We start from the raw sequence: 23,621 nt of genomic DNA, 5'->3' as shown, positions 1-23,621 counted from the left end.
ATTCAACCAAAATTTTTTGTATTATAAAACTAACTCAAAGTAAATAGGTGAAAAAATGTTTTTAAAAGGGAACCTCTGCACACTCTAAAAGAATTTATAAAATACAAATTTATAAAATAAATAAGGAGATTGTTACTCCTTTGTAAAATGGTACTCTTTGCTATGGTAGAAACATCATGGTACAATAAATATTCCCAAACATTGAGCTTCCCACCATATGTTCAGAAACTGTTCTGATGTATAAAAGCTAGGTTTGCAGGTAAATTTGGGATGTCAGTAATGTTAAGCAAAAGCTTAAAGCACTTATTACTGACCCACACATCATTCCTGAAATGGTTTCAAAATGTTCTAACACCAAGAGTCTGTAGTAAGTGCTTCAGAAAATGACCAATTATGTTGCATCTAAGTGAATGGAGAGGTTAGTAGCAATGTCATCTCAAAATGTGTAAAATAATGTATGTTCTCCAAAAACAAGTGACATTAATGTGCAAACGACATGCAAAATCTCTGTTAGAGTGCCTTTTCTTGATTTCCTTAGCCTGTAGTTTTGTGAGCACAAAAAAGGTTTGCTATCAGCAGTTGAAACACAGTGGAATAGCACATTAATGTGACTTTGGAGATTTTGGCCAACCCTCTTAGCAATGAACTATATTCTTGTAATTTAAGCTGACATTCCCAATTTAGCTCTTGTCCTCTACTGAGTCTACCTAATTATATGTATAGATTGACTTGGTTTTTTTCTCTTTTTCTTAAATAGTAATGCAGAAAGCCTGGAGAGAGAGAAACCCCCAAGCTAGGATTTCTGCAGCTCATGAAGCGTTGGAGATAAATGAGTAAGTGGCGGAAAATCTTGCCGTTAAAAAGGAAATCTCATCCTTTGCTGAATATATTCAGTTGCCATTGATAGGATACTTAAATTAAACTGCATTTGAACTGGAGGATGATTTGGGGAGTTATTACTCTATTTAAAAAAGTTGTTTTTCTTTTTAAATGAAGGACAGCCACTGTGTGGAGGTGGTTTTAGTCATTTTAGAGAGAAATTCAATGGCTTTGCTATAATCCTAAATTAATTTCTTGAAGGGCTTTCCCTAGGATATTGTGAAGATATAAAATAAATACAATTATTTACATATCTAAAACATTTTGACAGGGAAATTTTTCCAGATGTAGACTGCGCATGTGCACTAGAACGTTTTCTAGTAGAACTTCTGCTAGTGGGGAAAACATGATAACAACATAAGGTTTAAAAAAAATTTTAGAAAATATTTCAAGATTAAGACAAAGATAAGAGGAAATGCTGTCTTGAGTGTTGTTAAACATTCTATGGGTTACCAAGGAAGGCTGGGAAATCTCTTCTGGAGATCTCAGAAAATGAGAAAGATTCTTAAAGTTGGAGTCATAAAAACTCAGGGTTGGCAGAGACCTTAAAGGTCATTTAGCTCAACCACCCATCTGGTGCTTGAATCACCTCAACACTATCCTTGCCAAGTGGTCATTGCTAAACTATTTTATGATTTTTCTAAAGAAGGTTACAGAATCTTCTTCAGAGGTCTTAGGAAAAAAAAAAAAAAAAGATTGTCTTGAGAGTTGGAAATCCTGCCATTGTAACCAGTTGATCTATGGTTTCTGATTCTGTCATGCAACATATTTATTTTCCAGTTTCTTGTCATCTACAAATTCGATATGCCTGCCTTCTGTGTGTCATCCATGTTTCTGAGAAAAATATGAGGGCCAGGAATAGAGCCCTGTGACATGACATGTAGAAACTACCCTCCAGGTTCATGTCTTCATGAATCACCATCTTTTGTATTGTTCATGTAAATCTATTAGAGTAAATTAAGCTAGCACAATCTGATTTATTTATTCTTAGTGGATTTAAGCTGGCTTCTAGTGGTCACTACTTTCTTTTTAAAGTGCTTGGAGACCATCCCTTTAATAATCCATTAGAATATCTTTCCAAATCACTGTGCTCTGTAGTTTGGGAAGTCAGCCTTCTTACCCTTTTTGAAAATTTATGCTACATTTATCATCTCATCTTCTAGCACCTCTCCATTCTTTGTGATTCCTCGACTATCCACAGAGAGCAATTCCATGGCCTGCCTACAAGGTCTTTTGGTTTCCTGGGATTTGCCCATCCAGTCCAGTAATTCATTTAGAATGGATCAATTATTTGCTATCTTACATCTTTTTACCCATTTTAGAGTTTAATTTCTTCTCCCTTTTTCAGTCTGACAGTCATTCTCCTTAGTAGAGAAGCCAGGAACAAAATAGGAAGGAGTTTTGCTTTTTCTTTATTATCTACTGCTGTTAACAATAAACCTTCCTTGTTTTGATGTTGTTGTGTTGTTTGTCTTTTTTTTTTTTTGCTTATTTGCTTTTGTGACATGGGGATGGTGATAGGGCCTTAAACATAATTTTAAAATAGGGAATACATGGTTGTCTTTAGTATTTTATTTTGTCTTTATTATTATTATTATTATTTGCAAGCATCAGCTAATTTGGAATTGTAGCTCTCCTGACATTATTCTTATAAACTCATTCCACTCTCTTATAGACCATCATTACATGCCCTCTTTCCATCTTTTAAAATACGTCCTTTAAAAATCTGACCTGGGAGAAATCTCTGTGAAGCCGTATTGGTTACTTAAGTGCCACCCCTCTTTTCTTCCTGAGAGGATCATTTGTGATTGCAGTTACAGTTGAACATTTAGAAGCTGCTCAACCCTCTTAAACCATTTTTCCTTCTGAGTCTCATGCCATTGAATCATGCCTCTTTTCTTTGAATTTTTTGAAGTCCACCTTCCCCTCTTTGATTACCCTGAACTCCGAAATGACATAGTGACTCTCTCTGAATGTTCCTATCAATTTTCATTTTACCAACTATTTTTTTCTTCTTGGTCAGAATTAGGTCCAGAGTTGAAGTTCCCCTAATTGCTTCCTCTACCATCTGGGAGATAAAATTGTTACCAAAGTAAGTCAAGAACCTGTTGGGTGCCCTACTTCTAACCAAATGAGACTTCTAGTGGATATCTGGATGGTTGACACCCCATCACCACACTTTCTTGCTTCTGTGTGTGTATTGTGTTGTGACAAGGATGCATCATCTATATCTTCCATCGAGCTGAGCAGTCTGTTCTGTACTCCCCAACCATTAGCACTTCTATTGCTCTCTCCTTTTTCCTTCACTCACAAGCTCTTAGCATGTTTCTACCCCAAACTCATGCGTTTCCACATAGATGTATGTTTCTTGGCCAGTAGTGCTACTCTGCCTCTCCTCCTAAGAATACCATTTGAAATTTAAATAAGCAAAGCAAGCAAGCTAGCCCCAACCATTCTTGGGTTCCCAGCCCAACAACTACAATCTTACAGTTAATTCCTCTGATACTGTATCTACCACTCAGTATTACAATCTCAATTTTCACTTCATTACCCTTGCTCATATTTATATGTCGGCATCTGAAGCCTTAAGCATTTCTTCTGATGCCTGTCCCAGTTATTTTCTCCAGTGAATCACTTGGATAGTTTCAGCATCATTATGGTTCTTTCCAAGTCATGGATGCTGCCATCTGTAGAAATTGGTTTTATAGCTGTTTTTCTGGGCATTTTTCTCCCTCCCTCACCACATTGTTTAAAGCCCCATTGATGGTTCCTGCCTGAAATTAGAGAGATTGACTGAAGACCTTACAGACCCTTCCTAAGGCTAAGATTAATTAGTAGCCCCAACCCTTACATTAGCTGTGAAGTTCAGCCTCCTTTTCCTAGCTGGCTGTTGCAGTTTGTGGACAGTAGAAGTAGCATTTGGTTTTACTTTCTGTTTATTTTCTCTCTTGTGGTCTGATGGAAATAAGTAGGGAAATGGCCACAAGTGAGGCAGTGGGGAAGGAAAGTGGAAGGATGGGTGCAGGGCCTGTGTGGTCTGTTACAGCCTCACTACTGCCCTATTCCATTCCCTGTCTTTGGCAGTGGGTTGTTCCTCATATGCTTTGGAAGGTTTAAATTCCCAAGAACTCCCCATGTTCATTAATTATCCTTTTGGCTTCCCACCTTAGAGGCTTGTCGAAAGGATTATATGAGATGATATATGTTAAGTGCCTGGCACGGTGCTTAATAGATACTGAGCAACAAGTGATAGCTATTGTTGTTGAAGGCATGAGATTTAACTTGTTAGCTACTGTGGCTGAGTCAGATTTTGAGTTCTTCAGAAATAACACTACTTGTAGGTTCTTCCCATGTTCTCTGAAGCAGAAAGTCAGTGCTAACTGTAAAGAGATGTTGAAGCACTGTGTTTTTTTCAGTGAGTAACTTGATTTAACAGATTTCTTATTCTGAAGAAATCCTTAGATTGAAGATAATCTGTGTTTGGTTAACAGAAGTAAACCTGTATATAGCACCTCTAACTTTAAGTGTTGGAAGGAACTATTTAATAACAGCTGTTATCATCACCATCACTAGCTGACATTTATTGAGCACTTAACCACATGCTGGCTATAGTACTGAGCACTTTACATGCATCATCTTACTTAACCTTCACAACAACACTGTGAACAAAGATTCCATGTTGTTCTCCATCAGGGAGGCAGAGTAAGAACTTGCCCAAATTGACACACTAATAAAGGGTGGAGTCCATATGTGAGCCCCATGCTCCTAACACTACACATCCTACCTCTCAAGCTAAAATATAGATGTTTCTTTTGTACCATTATTTTGTGTCAGCAACTACAAACAGGGGTGCATGAACCAGTTGGCCACTCTGCATGTTTTGGCGTAACTCCTTGCCTTTCTGCATGAGCTCCTACAAGTCTATTACCATGTCCTTGGCTTTGTAATTGATGGTGGCTATTATCTGAATGAACAGGTGTGCAACTGCTTATATTCTTTTGGCTGAAGAGGAAGCAACCACCATTGCTGAAGCAGAAAAACTATTTAAGCAGGCTCTGAAGGCTGGAGATGGCTGTTACCGACGCTCTCAGCAGCTACAACATCATGGATCCCAGTATGAAGCCCAACATAGTAAGGTTTCCTCCAGGTTGATGCATTGGGGGATCAGAATTGTAAAAATTATTAATCAGAGCAAATTTTTAGTCCAGTTCAAAATATGATTCTCCTAAACAAGAGAAAATATTGGCTTTTGCTTTATTTTTATTAATTTTCTTCTTTCCTGTAAGTGCAGTTAGTAAATAATTAACTTACAGCTTCATTACTGTTTATAGTCACATTCTCTTTCCTGCCCATAGACTCCTAACCCCAGAAATAAATGACAGTAATCTTTGATGGTAACCTTTTTCCCTCCTGAGTTCTTACATATTTCTGTTCATCAGTCGCTTCTGCTCATAACTTTAAAACCCAGTTGGGAAACAGGATTTAAATTAGCCATAGTGTTAGCAAAGGTTTTATCTTATAGATCTTCTGTAACATGGATTAAAATAAGACAGTTAAGAATATAAGTTCTTGGTGATTGTATCAGTATTTTTTGTTACATAAGAAACATTTGTATTGGCTTCCAGAGAGAAAGAGCCACGAGCTCCTAGTTATTTATCTTTTTTCTATTAAAATAATACCTTTTTAAACAAACAAACAAAAACTGCCCTTTTAAATTTAAGATAACGCTTTAAAACCCGAGACCTTTCACTTCAGTATACTAAATGGAAAGTCAGTGACGCTTTGTAGGGGAACCATATAGAAAGAAAACAATGCAATCTTTTCTGGAATTCCCTGACTCCCTCGTCTCATCAGTTTGTTTGTTGTTTAAGCAGAACTTTTGCAGTCCTTGTGGTAAGAGAGTAAGTATTTCCATGGTCCAACCAAAATTCACAAAGTTATTTTGTTTCTCACTTAGTTTCTCCCTCCTGAAACTTAGGAAGTAGGGATGTATCTCCTTCATATTTGAGATTATAAAATTAAATGTTAATGTTAAACTTGGATTTGGTGTAGAAACTGACTGCATTAGTCCCCATAACTAAGGTGTCAGCAAAATCTTTGCATTACAGCCTGCATATACGTGAGTATGTCCTCACATGTACCACATCAATACCTAGGTTTTTATTTTTATTTTGCAGCATCTATATGCTAATAAAATCTCTAATCACCATCTATGTCTCACTTTTTAATAAAAAAGTGTTTTAGTGTAATGCAGTGCATTTTGAAGACATGTAGTAAATGTGTATTTTGTAAACTAAATGGAAATCAATACATAAAATTACATAACCTATAATACATTAATTTTCTTTCTTTTCTTCTCTAAATTAAATCCTTTCAACCTGTTGCCTAAATCCAAAAATATAATCACATTTTTAAAATAATTTGTAGGTACTTGGCAAATTTTCAGCACACATCTTGTTCTCATTGTTTCAATCTTGAAATGTTAGGACTTTCGTCTTAACATCTTTTAATAGCTGCATATTATACATGTACTTAATCTATAACAGGTGTGTCATATTTTTCTCAAACGTGGTAATTTTTATCGAGGATTAAACACATGCATGTTCTCATTGGTCTGAAAACATATCCAACAAGACATATAATTAAATAAAAGATTAAGATTAGAAGTTGTTAATGTACTTTTTTTAAGAGTCATTTTAGTGACTATTGTTACAGCTATTTAGCTTGTCAATTCTTTCTCTAACACTAGGGTAGTTTTTCATTTTGTTGCATACTCTATTGTCATATCTGGAATGTGTTATATTGCCATCTAAAATCAACTGCTTAGGGGACCTGGAGATGATTATGATGTCACTAGTGTTAGGGAAAGAATAATATGAAGCAGAAGTTCAAGATGAGGCTTCTCCAGACTTAATGTCAAGAATGAAACAAAAATAGTTCATCAGGATGCAACCTGAGATTCACCTCTGCATCTTTACCAAAAGAATGCACACTTGAAGAATGTGGAATTCCTGCTTGTAAACCGTATACATTGTGGGTATGTTCATTTTCGCAGCACTTCGTGGCAGATGATTTTATTTATTATCAAATATTCAACATCCTCACTCAGAAGCATGGATTAGGTAATCAGTCACATGATTTGACCTTTGGGAGTCTAAATGCTTTTACTTTACTTGATATTCATTCTACTGTTAACAAAGTTGTCAGTGCTCTGAAGATTTCCTTTAGGGGCAAGGCAAATGGGCCTCTGTATTTTTTTTTTTTTTAAATGTTGGTGTTTTATATCTCCCTCTTCAGGACGAGACACCAATGTCTTGGTGTACATCAAAAGAAGGCTAGCAATGTGTGCCAGAAGACTCGGGAGGACCAGGGAAGCAGTGAAAATGATGAGAGATGTGAGTTTGAGTTTGTGTTTGGGATCGGTGGCTTGCAGATACAGGAGCCTGCTGAATGGCCATAGCAGTCTGTACCAGTGATGGTGTGGTGGTCCCATGGGTTCTGGAGCCAGACTGTGTGGGGTTCGACTCTAGTTCCCAATTTACTAGATGAATGATGTATGTTGGGCAAGTTACTCAACTTCTCTTTGCCCTAGTTTCTTCATCTCTAAAATGGGAACAACAGTAACAGTTCTCATAATTACTACTTAGAATTTTTGTGAGGACTAAATGAGATAATACATACAAAGCTTTTAATAGGGTGGCTGGCATATTTTAAAAATCTGGATAGATGTCCTTATTAAACGTTTGGGGCCACAGCCAGAAGCCAATAATGAGACCAGCCATGTTAGCAAACTGATTTTATTCTGTGTAGTTGTTAGGAAGATTCGAATTAATTATGGTTCAAATTGCTACTCTCAAATTTAATAATATGTGCTAATCCTATTGTAGTTGTTTCAGGCATTTTCCTGGATTCTTGAACCAGGATTCTTTATTAGTAGTAGTCAAGACAAAAGAAGAGAGGAAATAGGTGGGAGTTTTAAAACAAAAGAGAACCAAGGGAGGTTATTATTATGTAACTTTAAAACAAAACAGAGGTTTTAAGGGAAACCAGTTGGGGAACTTGGATTTCCATGTTTTTTGTTAGTAGGAAATACTTTTCATAAAGAAACTGACACCGGTATGAATTGTATTTATAGGCTATTTTCTTTTTAAAAACAATCTCAGAAAACCTTTGTCAACATTTCATTCTTTTGCTGAATTAGAAGACATACATACCTGCCTATTATAAAAACGAAAGAACCAAGGGGCAAGATAAAAGTGGCATCTAGCTCAATTCTCAGCTCATGGATTTGAGCACAGGAGGACTGCACACTTGGTGAGCCTTTTCGGAGTTTGGAAAGACAGTTATTCTTGTGAATTCCCAGTTGCTCTTTGGAGGAGGGAGCACCAACACACAACGTTCACTCCGGGTTATTTCTGCAAGTTGCAGCATGATGTGAGAAGGCCCAAGTGAGACTCATGCTTTGGTTTTGGCCACTCTGTTAGGCAACAGTGTAGCCCCCAAATCTGAGGAGAGGAACTGGAAGGGAAGGTATTACAGTATTTCTCTTCGACTGCAGGTGACAGATGCTCTCTAGGCAGAGCCACTGCAAAGAGAATCTCCCTCAATTAAATTATTTTGTTTGAAGGAAGAATTCAAAGAACGTTATATGGTATAAGTGCTAATTTTAAGAAAAGGAGATTTCTGCCGAGGTAGGAACTTGTTCTCAAAGCTTTTTAACTTACAGAAATTCCATCCTTTGATATACTGCATCCCTTTGCCAGTCACTTTGGCTCTGAAGGGGCTGGGAATTTTAGGAAGGATGAGGTATTTCTCTATCTTAACCTGGCCCAGTCACATTCAGCCTTTAACAGAGTTTTCTGAACTTTAATTAGCTTGGAACAGGCATGCATTGAGGAGCTAATTTTGGTGATTTTCTTGAGTGCTTAAGCAACTTAATAGGAAGAACAAGTTCTGATGATTTTAATTTCAGGGTTTTTTTCTGTCAGTCTCCTGGTTATCGTCATTTTCAGTACATATAAAATTTCATGTGATGAAAATCAATGCACCTACATTATGACTTGCTTTTTGTTTACCGTTATTTTATATTTACAATTCCATTGATTGACCTAGTTCACATTATAGATCTTGAGGGAGAGACGGATGCAATGGGAGAAACACTGGGCAGGAAGTCAAAACACCTGGATGTGTATCTCAGCTTTTCTCTTTACCAGCTTGGTGACCCCAGGCAACTTATTAATGCCTTTTATGTGCTTTTCATTTAGTCTTTAAATTGGGGATAATAATTCTTACCTGAAAGGATAATTGACAGGGAGAATTAAATAAGATAATGTGAAAACACCTGACATATGGTAGGCATGCTTGCAATTTTTGTTCCGATTTTTCTCCATTGTATAAACATACCATCATTTGCTTGACTATTCTCCTGATGGACATTTTACAATATTTCTAATTTACTTTTCTTAAATGAATTGATCACTCAATTAATTTCTGTCTCCCTCTCTCTACATATGTGTATACATACATACACATACATATTTATGCATGTTTGTGTATATATGCGTGTTTCTTATATTACATTTCTAAAAAAAAATCTGTCATATTCTTAGAATACCAATACATGTGCTCCTTTTCTGGATTTATGGAGCATCCAGTAGACACGGGCCCTCTGGTATAGCAGTCCTGTAAGGAACACTATGAGACATGGTAGAGATATGTTTTGAAGAGAAATATTTGAAGTGCTCCTTCCTTCAGGGACTCCTTTTATCAATCCTTGCACCACAGAGGAGGGAAGGCTGAGGACCCTTCTCTTTGTTAAAGCTATGACTGTTCCCAGCCTTGCAGGAGACAGTTGTTGACCAGGCCTAATTTGTTTGGCTCCTCTCCGGTCAGGGGTCATAGATAACTACGACTTCACTAAGAGGTTCACTCCTTTAACAGCATGCACATAAACTATCTTGCTGGAAGACTTTTTCCGATAAAACAGCTCAGTAGATTCCAGACAGCCTGCTGATAGAGGCTTAGGCAGGATGATCTAATTTCTCATTAAGACATAGCCATCCTCTCCCCATGTGCATGAGTTTAAAACTTTCCTAGAGCAGATTTCAAAGTAGAAATAGAAATGTCAGAGTTGGAATGCCTTCCATGTAGAAAGCAGAATCATTTAAAGAAATTTCTCTGGAAATACCTTAAGGAAGGGGAAACTGTTAATTGATAAGAGATTCTGAAAAAGAATAAAAGGGAATTCTGGGAAGGCCAGCAGTAGATAATTTCTTGTATTTCCATGGCAATACACCTGTGAAATATTGATGAGGTAAACATGTCGACTCCTTAACATCAAGATTCATCACTTCTCATTTTTTAAAGCAACACATTAATTATTTTGAATTCCCAGAATGTTTTTCAAAAATACTCATTTTAATTAGCTTCCTTTTGCAATCACGAATATGGAAGCCGCACCTTATTGCTGAAGGAATATTTTGGCAGTAGGCAGAGCTAAGAAAGCATACTGACTTTTTCTTGCTTTCTTTCCTGCTTTCCTTCTTTCTTTTCTTTCTTTCTTTCGACAGGGTCTCACTCTGATGCCCAGGCTGGAGTGCAGTGGCACGATCTTGGCTTACTACAGCCTCGACATCCCAAGCTCTAGTGGTTTCCCCACCTCAGCCTCCCAAAGAGCTGGGAGTATAGGTGCACACCACTATGTCTGGCTAAATTTTGTATTTTTTGTAGAGACTGGGTTTTGCTATGTTGCCCGGGCTGATCTTGACCTCCGGGGCTCCAGCAGTCCACCCACTTCGGCCTCCCAAAGTTCTGGGATTACTGGCCTTGCATGCTGGCTTTTGAACGTCACTGTAATGTAAGGTGTTATTTATTATTCAAAATAAAAAGGGTTGCATTTTCTGCTTTATTAAATTTAAGGAAAGGTCTTTCTGCTTGCTCTCATGTCTGGTAATTTTGCCTCTTTAACATTTAATATACAATACAATTTCTTTTTTCCTTTTGACATCTACTATTTAGCTAACCTCAAGTTTTCCTTCTGTCTTTTCCTGGCTCTATTTGAGTGGATTTGGAATGAATGTCATAGGGCTGATGACTATGGTCTGGCTCCTTAGCCATACACTGTCAGAACTGGCATGGATAAACTAATAAGGATGGGTTAGATTGCCTGTATGAAAGAACCCAAAAGCTCCTGTGCCTAGGTCATTTGGTCTAGGGCAGGATTTCTCAGCCTCAGCACTATTGACATTTTGGGTCAGATAAATCTTTGCTGTGGGGAGCTGTCTTATGCATTGTAGGATGTTTAGCAGCATCCTAAGCTTCCACCTACTAGATGCCAATTGCAACTTAACCCCTGTACCTCCCCAGTTGTGACAAAAAAAGGTGTCTCCAGAAGTTGCTAAATGTCCCCTGGGGGGTAAAATCATCCCCCATTAAGAACCACTGATCTAGAGCATCTTGAGGTGAGTAGATCTGTTTCAGGACCAACATTGGGTATGTTTTTTGTTTGTTTTGTTTTGTTTATTTATTTATTTATTTTTGACATGGGGTCTCTCTCTGTCACCAGGCTGGAATGCAGTGGCACGATCTCGGCGCACTGCAATCTCCCAGGTTCAAGTGATTCTCCTGCCTCAGCCTCCCGAGTACCTGAGACTATAGGCATGTGCCACCACACTCAGCTAATTTTTGTATTTTTAGTAGAGATGGGGTTTCACTGTGTTGGCCAGGATGGTCTCCATCTCTTGACCTCATGATCCACCCACCTCGGCCACCCAAAGTGCTGGGATTACAGGCTTGAGCCACTGTGCCCAGCCCAGACTTTGAGTTTTTATCCACTCTGTGTGTTAGGAGTCTGGGCTTCCCTTAGTGTGGGTGTAAGCCTCTGAAGCACCCCTAGATTTGACCAGCCTGGTTTTGGGGTCTGTTTTGCCCAAATGAGATTCCCTGAAGATCCATCCCAGGGTAGGAAGAGTAAATCAACCTGCCGGGGTCCTGGTGGGAGGACGGACAAAGAGGAGAATGTGATGTGGGGTGGTGGTTTCCCTTGCCCCTCATGCATGCTTCGAGATCATTGTTTGCTTCATTTCCGTAAATCTACAGTTCCTTTGAAAGTAGACTCTGACGTTATCACCTTTCCCCCTTCCTTTTTGCAGTTTCCTGCCAACCTCTGAGCCATTCTCCCTCACTCTTATTTCACTCTCTCTGCAACACTACCTCTTCCCCTATCCTGGCCTCTCATTTCTCACAGATCCTCATGCTGTTCTTGAAACATTTTATTTACTTGATTTTAGAAAACTTTACTCTTAGTTTTCCTAAAATCTCATAATCTCTTTGCTAGATTTTCCTCATCTTTGTGACTTCCAAAATTTGAAGTGTCCCCTGGCCAGTTCTGGGTGGCTACATTCAATCTCAGAGTTTTAAATACCATCTCAATGACAGATATTTCTGTAGTGTTTACTGTGTCCTAGGTGTTGTTCTAGGTGCTTTACAAATATAACCTCATTTAATTTTCCTAACAACCCTTGACATTGGTACTTGTTAAAGGTCTTGTAATAAGGTAGTATTTCTGAAAGTGTGGTCTACTACTACCTGTATCAGAAGTGCTCAGGGTGCTAGTTTAGTACTCACTTCACAGGGTAGATTTCAGGATTAAATGGGATATTTCAAGCAAAGCACTTGGGACCAGACTTCATGAGTAATAAGTACTCGGTGTTGCTATTCTTACCATTATTGTCCAAGAGATATTGTTAAGTGAAAAGGAAAAGTATAAACATTAGGTATAATTTGATTCCATTTTTTCAATTAAACATATACGCTAATATAGACTAATAGTTCTCAAACTTTTTGGTCTCAGAACCCCTTTAAAATAATTGAGGACCCCTAAACCTTTGTGTGAGTTTACCTATTGATATTTACCATTTTAGGAAATTAAAACTGAGAAATTTGAAAAGATGTTAAAATAATAATTACAAATACATTATATGTTAACACAAATAACATTGTTATGAAAACTATATTGTTCAAACAAAAGAAAGTAAGAAGAGTGACATTACTTTTATACTTTTACAAATCTCTCTAGTGTCCAGATGAACAGGAGACAGCTGGAGGCTAAGATCTGCTTCTGTATTCAGTCTATGATGATATTACCCAACAGGTGACCTCTTGGAGTGGGAGAGGGAGAGTGAAAAAGGCAAAGAAAAATTTTATTATTATGAAAATAGTTTTGATCTAAGGACCCCCTGAAAAGATGTCAAATACTCTCAGTGGCTCATACTTGTAATTCCAGCACTTTGGGAGGCCAAGACAGGCAAATTGCTTGAGCTCAGGAGTTGGACACTAGCCTAGGCAGCATGATGAAACCCCATTTCTACCAAAAAAAAAAAAATTAGCTGGACATGGTGGTACATGCTTGTAATCCCCAGCTACGCAGGAGGCTGAGGTGGGAGGATCACCTGAGCCTGGGAGGTCAAGGCTGAAGTGAACTGTGATCAGGCCACTGCATTCCAGCCTGGGCGACAGAGTAAGACCCTGTTTTAAAAACAAAACAAAACAAAACAAAACTCCAGGGGTTCCCTAACCATACCTCCAGGGGTTCCCTGACCATGCCTTGAGAGTCACTTGTATAAGCATAAATAAAAAACCTTGATTATAGAGAAAGTCTATAGCAGTAAGATTATAGCCATCTTTCTATTTTTTGTATTTAGGTAATGTTGAATATTATATGTGCTATTTGTATTTTATTATAATGATAAAAATAAAATTTAAAAATAAAGATCAAGACCACTTTCAAAAGAATGAAGTAGTGGATGCAAAAAAGGTAGAAAATGGCCGGGCATGGTGGCTCACACCTGTATTCCCAGCACTTTGGGAGGCCGAGGCGGCGCAGACTGCTTGAGCCCAGGAGTTCGAGACCAGTGTGGGAAACGTGGAAAACCCCATCTCTACTAAAAATTCAAAAATTAGCCAGGCATGGTGGCACACGCCTGTGGTCCGTGGTCCCAGCTGCTTGAGAGACTGAGGCAGGAAGATCTCTTGGGCCTGAAGTTAAGGCTGTAGTGAGCCATGATTGTGCCACTGCATTCCAGCCTGGGCAGCAGAGGGTGACCCCATCTCAAAAAAAAAAAAAATGTAGAAAATGGGGTAGACACAGGGAAATACGGATGTGGTGAAGAAAAACTTCATCCACCTAGAATTTTAGCTTAAAACCAGACCTGTGACTAGTTTATTCCCAGGCATATTAATTTCCTGGAACTGGGATAACAAAATACCCCAAACTAGATAGTTTAAACAACAGAAATTTATTCTCTCACAATTCCAGAGGCTAGGAGTCCAAAAACAAGGCAAGTGGCAGAGCCGTCCTCCCTCTGAAAGCTCTAGGGAGGAATCCTTATTTGCCTCTTCCAGCTTCTGGTGTTTGCTGGCAGTCTCTGACATTCCTTGGCTTGTAGCTGCATTCCCCCAGTCCCTGCCTGTCTTCACATGGCATTCTCCCTGTGTGTGTGTGTGTTTCTGGGTATAGATTTCCCTCCTCTCATAAGGATATAAGTCATATTGTATTTATGACCTCATCTTAACTTGATTGTTTCTGCAGAAACCCTATTTCTGATAAGGTCACATTCATAGGTACTGAGGGTTAGGATCTCAACATATCTTTCTGGGAGACACAATTTAACCCACAATAGCAGGTCATATATAAAAGCAAAATATAGATACCCTGTATAAACTTTCATTCTTCTAAAACTTCACTGCTATATCAGCTCAGCTATAAACATGTTTTGCATGCCTCTGACCATGTTAAACCCACTCTCAGCCTAGTATGTAAAGATGATAGCTGCTGGCTATCCCTCTGTGTTCTTACACTTGGCTCCTTTAAAAAATAGTCAGAGGGAGCTGCTTGTGTCCTTTGTGCATTTTCATCGTCATCTACAGGATTCCCAGCTGAGAACTACAGGCTTTTTAGTTTGTATCAATAACCTACAGAGTGAGTATTACTATGTGCCATACATTCTGCTAAGAAATTTATAAATATTGTGTCATTTAACTCACACATACCGTGAGTGTCCTATAAAATTACAAAAGTAATTTATGCTCATTGTGACAAGTCAGAGAATTGAAGGAGTTGTGATATCACCTCCACTTCTACAGTGCCATCGCACTGAGGAAGTCAACACATACAGTTTAGCCTGTATCTTTCCAGCCCCTTTTCTCATACAAATACGTATCTGATCATGTAGGGATTTTGAGCAAAGTTGATTCGTATTTTAACCGAGGTTCTCGGAGAGAATGAGCCTCAATTTCTGAGCATCTCCCATGGGGGCTCCCTCACTCAAGAAGACATACAAGTTTCAAGGTAATACAGTGCCATTTCCCTTGATGTCTTTTCTCACTTATTTTAATCCCTATTCTCAATTTTTATCTCAAATCAGTTACTTTTGTGATCCCTTTATTAAAGAGAAATTAGGGCTGGATGTGCAGACAGAGACAGGTTCTTGAGCCACATTTTAAAAGCATGCGAAAGGGTAACTGAAGCTCACTAAATTTTGAGCTTCTTGAATGCGAGTGCTGTGTTTTTCTTGTGTGTTCCTCTGAACACACGGAGCAGTATCATGTAGACAGAGACAATCAGTAAAATCTTTGAATTGGTAAGCCAGAGAGCTGTGGCTTACAAATTCCCAGGCAAGGCTTTGCACCTGTGACCTTTGATGCCCAGCTTCTTGTTGATTATGACACCTCTTTGTTACTGGTTTAATTCTGATTTTCTACCTTCCTTGAAAGTGATAGTATTTGTTTTAAAAAATAATGTAAATTACAATGAGTTCTACTTAGAAAATTATTGCAGATGCTCAGTATATACCCTTTGTAGGTCATTAGAGGTATCCTGGGGTGTGAATGATTGACCTTTGGGAATTAGTGTGATAGTATGAATAGTGTGAGGATGCCCTTTAAATGATTTATGAAAAGGAACACTTCTAATGAAAGCATACTTTACAAAATATACACCTCTGAGACGAATCAAAGTCAATAGAACATTAAGTACTGTTGATTTGCATTTGTGCTCACTTATGTTCATGAGGGGAAATCTTTTTGAAATCAGTGATTTGTAAAAGAGAAATATTATGCTCTTCCAAAATTGTTTGTAAAACATATTTTAGAGAACATTTTACAACATGAATTCTGCTTTTATTGCAAAGGTACAAAGATCTCTTTAGGAGGAAAAATGCAAAATGAATGTTTTGGAGGTAATTTCTATTGCCATTTGTTTCCCCTTTTTCTTATTCTTAAGTTTTCTAGTTACTTCCTTCTCTGCCTTTCCATTCCAAAGGTCACATTATTTCCCGTGTACAGTGTTTCTTTTTTTTTTCTTAAAATTATCATGGATCATATTGGTTGTTTGGTTGATGAATCGATCTCAATGTTGTTGAGCTTGAATGTTGAAGAAGTAAAGTACCATTATGTGGGGATGGGGAGTGGAAAGAGTACCTTTCTTACCTCAGGCAATCAAGTGTCACCTGAACAGTTACTTTAAAAGCTTTGAAGATATGCAGGTGTATCATTGATCTAAAGACAAAGTATACAGTGAAATATGTTAATTCCTCTAAGTGTTTCTGAAATGATTGTTGGTGTGTTTGTAGATTTTCTTTGCTGTACTTACAAATAAAGGAAAAGTGAGTCTTGAAAGTAGATGCTAGACATAAAACCACACTGATCTTCAAAGTTCTTTATATCAGCCCCTGCCTTCTTTTTGATTTTTGATCTGAATTGCTTTTCTGGACTTGCCTGATACTAAGTTTACTTATTCAGTAAATTATTGACAATTAGGGTGTCATGGAGAAAGGAAAAGAATTTAACTAATTGTCATGCGCGTCCATGTGAAGAGACCACCAAACAGGCTTTGTGTGAGCAATAAAGCTTTTAAATCACCTGAGTGCAGGCGGACTGAGTCTGAAAAAGGAGTTAGCAAAGGGAGATAGGGGTGGGGCAGTTTTATAGGATTTGGGTAGGTAGTAGAAAATTATAGTTAAAGGGGGTTGTTTTCTTGTAGGCAGAGGGGGCTGAGTCACAAGGTGCTCGGTGGGGAGCTCCTGAGATTCGTTGTCCAGGAGAAGGAATGTCACAAGGTCAATTGATCAGTTAGGGTGGGGCAGGAATAAATCACAATGGTGGAATGTCATCAGTTAAGGCAGGAACTGGCTATTTTCACATCTTTTGTGGTTCTTCAGTTGCTTTAGGCCATCTGGATGTATGTGTGCAGGCTTGGACTCAGAGGCCTGACACTAATGAGAGCAAATAATAGATTTACCAACTGTTTATTTACCTAATGGTAACCACATCAGTAATGATGAATCTTGTTTTATGAGAATTCTACTCTGTATTCACCATGCATAGTGAAGCAGGTGGTAAACACCCCTGATGCAGGTGAGAGTTTTAGCTGAAAATAGTGTTATTTTACTTGCCATGGTATTTCTATTTACATGACTGATAACCTGAGCTGTCACTATCAGGATTTCTCATATGCTGGGTGCTCATTTTCCAGTGTATTGGGTAGTATACCCTGCTAAGTAGAACCTTCCATTTATATGGCTGGCTAGGTGCCTGCCATCTGAGTGAGTGATTTAGCTTCCCTCCTCAAAACTCCTGTTTTGGGCCTGCTTTTGCAGGTACTGACGTTGGGTTTCTGTTTCCCAGCTATACCTATACCAGTTCTTCCCTCGGATGCCCGCTGTTCTGCTTTTCACCTTCCCAGGATTCAGTCCTGGTTTCCACTTAGTGACTCCAGTCAGGACTGCCGTTTTTCTGGTCCGCATTTTCTCTCATTCTTTTTACCCTTTAGCATTGATTTTGATCATGCCATACCCACATTGCCCTAAACCACCCACCATTCATCCATTTGTTTATTCAAAAGTATTGACTCTCTACTCCATGTCAGCCCCTGTTCAAGGTGATTGGTATAATTGGTGAACAGAATAAAGAATCTTACTCTTACACAGCTTATATTCTAGCAAGGAGGAAAGACCAAAAATAATAAGTACAATGAGTGTGTTTTTATAGTATATTAGAAAGTGAAAAATGCTGTGGGAAAAAAGATAAGGTACAGCAGTACAGGGAGGAAGAGGAAAGCCAGTGGGTAGAGAATGTGGAGGGCAGGAAGTCGCATTTTTCAATGGGATGATCAGGTATATGTGACCAAAGACTGAAAGAGATGACGAAGTTAGTCATGTGATATATTTTCAAAGGCCCTGAGGCAGCAGTATGTCTGGAGTGTTGAAGCAGCAGCAAAGGAATCCTAGGTGGATGAAACAGAATAAGCCCAGGGAAGAGAAGGGAGAGAGCTTAAAGATCATACAGGGCTTAAGGATCACAGTAAGGATTTCAGCTTTTACTCTGAGTGAAGTGGAGAGCTTTGCAAGGTTTTGAACAGAGGAGTGACATGACCAGTCTTAATTTTTACAGGCTGCTGTGTAGCAGCGGAGAAGCGGAAGAGTGTTATATTAATCTTGGTGAGCCACAATGGCAGCTTAGGCCAGAGTGGTAGTAGAGGAGGTGGTGTGAAGTGATCAGATTCTAGATATGTTTTAAAGGCAGGACTAACAGAATTTGCTAATTAATCAGATGTACGGTACAAGAAAAAAGAGAAGTCAAGGTTGATTCTAAGTATTTGCCTTGAAAGGGAAGGAGTTTGTGTCAGCTAAGATGTGGAAGCCTGGGGTGAGAGAGGTTTTTTGAGAGAAAATTATGAGTTCAGTTTTGAACATGTTACATTTGAGAGAGCACCTATTCATTTTTATCTTAAGTAGTGACTTCTTGATCTTCTTGTGGACTATTAACAAATTTATACTTTGTTGGGACATTTTGGGGCATTTGATTAGATCCCTCTTAAAATATAGTTGGTGAGGAACTTCAGGAAGATAAAATCTAATTGATTTCAGAGAAACTGTGACTATAACAGTCTCGCAGAATATAGAATGTGGTGTCATGTGTGTGTTTAATTTATATGTCTATAGATCTCTTCTTCTCTGTTTTTTCAGGTCTGTCCGTTTTTGCTCTATGTACCTCTTGTATCTAGTTTGTAGTTTCTAACTGCTGCATCATATTCCATGTTGTGTTCTTACTCTATTTTACTTAACCTTTCCTCTAGTGAAGGACCTCCAGGTTTCTTCTAACTTCCCATTATCCCAGCAGTGCTACAGTGAACATCCTTGTAGACATGTGAGAAACATTCACTAGACTGTGGGATTATGTACGTGCTTCATTCCAGTGAGTCCTGCCATTTCACTCTTCAGAATGGCTGCCTGTGTTTAAATTCTTACGAGCAATACCTGACTATGCCCATGTATCCCAGTACTAGGCTCTGCTTCAAGCACGTCTATATTTAATATACATATTTATATATTTTAAAAATTTATTACATATAATTTTCATCATGTTATTTCATAATTTAAAAATACTATATAGTTTTTTTCTTCCTTTTCATTTTGTATTTTATTTGGCTATTTTTACTCTTATTTTCCCTGATTAGTCTTGGCAGAGGTTGTCTATTTTGCCAGTCTTTTAAGAACAATTAGGTTTCGTTTATTTCCTCAACTTTTTTGTTTTTATTCTGTTTTTTCTTTCCATATTTGTGTTATTGTTTCTTCTCCTCCTCAACCTTCTCCCCCTCCATCCTCTGTGTTTGTTGCCTTTTTACCATTTGATTGTAAGCATTTTTAAATTTCTTTATAATTTCATTTTACCCTGTATAGTATGTTTTAACCCCCTGTCATTGATTGATTTTTTTTCTTTACATTATGCTTAGAAAACATACATCATATGATATTGATTTGGGGAGAATTTATGGACACTTCCCATGAGGCCTAGTATATGGTCAGGTTTAATAAATGTTATATCTGTGTTTGAAAGGAATATAATCCCTGTTGGGTGTAAAGGTTTATATATATTTACTAATTTGAGCTTATAAACCATATTATTCAAATCTTATATATCAGCTTATTTTGTCTCTTTGCTCTATCAGTTTCTGAGAAGAATGTGATAGAATATTCGTCTCCAACTGTTTATTAATCTGTTTTTTCATGCTTAATTATTTGTTCCTTTATATATTTCAAGGTTCTGTTGTTGGGTGCATTTATGTTGGTGATTATTATGACTTACTGATATGTTATTATGAGTATACAATGTCTTTTATATTCATCTTCCTTGAATCTTTTAACTTGTGTTAAGAATACCTACTCTAACTTATTGGGATTCATATTTACCTGGGTTATTGTTGTCTAAATTTTATAATCAAGCTTCCTATAAGTTTTTGATGGATCATTTGGATCTGTAAAATTTTTGAGGAATATCGTCTTTATTCAAATCTGAGGGTTTTATACTTTTAATTGCTATGTTTATCCCATTTGTGTTTATAGAGTAACAGAATAATTACTGCTTTTTTTGAGCGTGTGTGCTGTCTTTCACGTTTTCTATGTCGTACTTTCTCTCTTCCATTGAAATTATCTTCCACTGATTCAACATTTTAAATTTCTGTTTTATTCTTCTGATATTCCCACCTCACTAAGATCCATACTTATATTTATGTTTCTTGATCAGTTACTAAGTGTATCACTATCTCAATATCTATAAATTATTCCCAAATGTTAGAATTAGCATGTGCTGCCCTGCTTTCCACCCTAAATCAGGCAGCAACCATGGACATTTGTGAACAGCTTTTCCTTCTGTGAGATGTGTGGGGAGCACTGATGTCTGAGTTTCTGCTGGGTTGGCAGGATTGCTTCTGTGAGCAGAAGCCAGTGAAGTTGTTGATTTCTAGGGTAAGCAGAGAGGCGATCGCTGGAAACAGACGTATTGCAGACCTGAGCTATCACGAATGGAAACCATAAAACAGGCAAAGTCAGCAATGCATGTGATGACCAGGGAGGACAATGAGTTGGGTCTCCTGGCTTTCACTTTTTAATAATCAATGCAAAAGCACTGTTCATATCCTTCTTTCTGGACCGCTATCTCTACTACTTGTTAAGAGCAGATACCCTGGTTGGCCTTCCCCCTCTCCTTGGACCTGGGGAAGCTACCTTTGTGACTCAGGAATCCTCAGGTACACAAACCTACTTTCTGGGACCTCCCACTGAGCCATTTAAATACAAGATTAGGCTCTAGTAGGACATCTTTACTCTTTCACCAGTAAAATCTTTACTGCCTAAACAGAGTAAAGATAGTTACCACCCATCTTCCTACCCACCACCCACCTTTCTACCCCTAAACACCCATTTCTTGAAATCAGGTGGGCTGTCCTTCCAGCTTAATGTATCACTGTCCCATTTTCCACTCTTGATTCACGGTTTCTTGTTGTTCCATGGAGGGTCAGGAGTGGCCCTTCTCAAGTTTTCATTGGAGAGATGCTCTCTGCTCCTACTCTGATGGGCTCCTCTGGCATTTAGGTGTGTAGAGGTATTCTCATCCTTCAATTTTTGCTATATGCAAGTATTTCATTTTATTACCTTGACTGTCCATGTCCTACTGTTTTTTTTTTTTTTTTTGAAAGCATTGTTTTTTGAGCCCATTGACATTTTATTCTCATTTGGATGTATAGCTGTGGTTGCCCAGGTAACTGGCTTATCATTTAATCACATACTCCCCTGAAATGTCAGTACCTGGATTTTTTTCCCCATGGTGATTCGTTTCCTCTATGGTAAGATTGTCAGGTATTTTGCTTGTGGAGTATACACCTGACTGCCAATGTTTCTGGGATCAGGTTAGGAGACAGAACTGAGTCATTCATTATCCAGACTGTCACCTTAATTATTCAGTTTTTAGCACCAGGCCTCACTCAGTCTCTTACTCTGTCTGATATCCCTGGTTTCGCGGTTGTCTGAGGTGGGAAGGAGAAACTGGAGTGTCTAGTTGCTATGGGTATAGACTTAAACCCAGTCTTGTTCTCTGGCTGCTTCTGTGCCCCATGCCTTCAAGTGCTGAGGCCCTCAGGGATTCTGTTTCCTTTTTGTTTGGCTCTCTCCCTGAAAGTATTTTGGAAGGTAATGTTGTCCACTCTGCTCATGCATATCCATATTCCATATTACATCGCCTAAAAATTTTTCAGAGAGTTTCATCTTCGCTTGATTCTTCTGTTTCTGGTTTTATGCTTTTTTAAGCTCTTCAAGTGGCCAGTTTGGCATTTCAGTTGTAACCTCTTTTTGGTTACTTCCCTCCTGGAACACTCTCTTTCCTGCTCTCTGTGGTCTCTCACTCGTGTAATTTCTCTTCTGCCTCTCCATCTGCTCCTTCTCCATCTTTTCCCTGGCTCTTCCTGCCTGCAGCCTCTCAGTGCTGGAGGGCTGCAGCCTCTGCCTGGGCCTCCATTCTTCCCTGTGACACTCCCTTTCCAGCCGTCTCACTTGGCCCTCGACTCTAAATACAGGCTGTAAGGTAATGACTCCTGTAGTTGTATTTCCCTCTTCTCTGTTGAACTCCAGATTTATATTCATTTGCCTACCTGATATCATTACTTAGGTATCTAGTAGGAACTTCAAACTGAATACGTCAAAAAAATTGAACTTTTCAATCATTTATGCCAAATCTGTTTCTTCACTATCTTGGCTCTCGGTAAGTCACATTACATCTACTTAGTTGCTCATGTGAAAAACCTTGGAGTTATCCTTGATTCCTCTCTTTGCGTCACCTTCCACATTCAATTAATATGTGCAAGTCCTCATTGGCTTTACTGCCAAAGCATGTACACAGTCTAGTCACCTCTTCGAACAGCACTGCTATAATCCTCATTCAGGTTACCTCTGTCTGTCTCTCATCTCAGCTATGCAGTTGGTCTGCAGACTTCCACGGTTGCCTGTATAGAGTCCATTCAGAAGAAAGTAACCCAAACTACTTTTTTAAAACTCAGATCAGCATTTGTCACTTTTCTGCTGAAAAGCCTTCAGTGATTTACCATTGCCTTTAGAATAGAATGCAAACTCTGTACATGGTCTGCGAGGCCTCACATGATCTTGTTCCTGCCTACTCCTCTGAACTCAGCTCATGCTACTCTTTTTCTAACTCACTAGGCTGGACTCACACTGGATTTCTTTTTGAGTGTGCCAAGCTTGCTTGATCTTTTCTTAGGACCTTTGCACAGGAATGGACTGATGCAGATCCTCACTTGGCTGGCTCCTCCTTGTCATTTAGGCCTAGCTGGAATAGCACTTTAGAATGGACCTTTCATGATCCCCAGTTGGAGGAGCACTATGCACAAACACTCATGGGCACACACACACTATTTCTTTTTTCTTATTTATTTTTCTTATTTTTTAATTGCTCCTTCACTTTTGAAATTACTTGTTTATTTACTTATTTATTGTCTGTATTCCCCACCTCCATTAGAAAATAAATTCTACAAGGGCAGGAACTTCATCTTCCATGGCACATGATAGATAGGCACTCAATTCATTTTTGCTGAATGAATGGATGGATGGGTGAATGCCTGGATGGGAAGTAGAGGGGTACATGTTCCACCCCAAATCCTCATAAAAGTCAAGATAAGAGGACTTGACTAAGAATTTATGACCTCAGGCTGGGCGTGGTGTCTCATGCCTATAACCCCAGCATTTAGGGAGACCGAGGCAGGTGGATCCCTTGAGGTCAGGCATTGAAAACCAGTCTGGCCAACATGGTGAAACCCTGTCTGTACTAAAAATACAAAAATTAGCTGGTGTGGTGGCACATACCTGTAGTCCCAGCTACTTGGGAGGCTGAGGCAGGAGAAT

At 38.5% G+C, this 23,621-nt stretch overlaps 1 protein-coding gene across 5 annotated transcripts in view; it reads left to right on the top strand.

The window, feature by feature from the left end:
• Positions 1-23,621, top strand: part of ST7 (suppression of tumorigenicity 7) — a 230,989-nt gene that overhangs the window by 129,404 nt on the left and 77,964 nt on the right. For 3 of the 5 annotated variants that reach the window (XM_011992485.1, XM_011992478.1, XM_011992470.1), the window contains exons 6-9: positions 758-833; positions 2,903-2,971; positions 4,856-5,010; positions 7,177-7,274. In XM_011992485.1, coding sequence (XP_011847875.1) covers positions 758-833; positions 2,903-2,971; positions 4,856-5,010; positions 7,177-7,274 — 398 coding nt within the window. The remainder of the gene's footprint in view (positions 1-757; positions 834-2,902; positions 2,972-4,855; positions 5,011-7,176; positions 7,275-23,621) is intronic. The other 2 variants (XM_011992491.1, XM_011992498.1) reach the window with 1 other exon arrangement.

The sequence above is a fragment of the Mandrillus leucophaeus genome, unplaced genomic scaffold, assembly GCF_000951045.1.
Source record: "Mandrillus leucophaeus isolate KB7577 unplaced genomic scaffold, Mleu.le_1.0 Scaffold1105, whole genome shotgun sequence".
Lineage (NCBI taxonomy): Eukaryota > Metazoa > Chordata > Mammalia > Primates > Cercopithecidae > Mandrillus > Mandrillus leucophaeus.
Note: the sequence above shows the minus strand (reverse complement) of the source record. Positions and strands in the feature narration are given on the sequence as shown.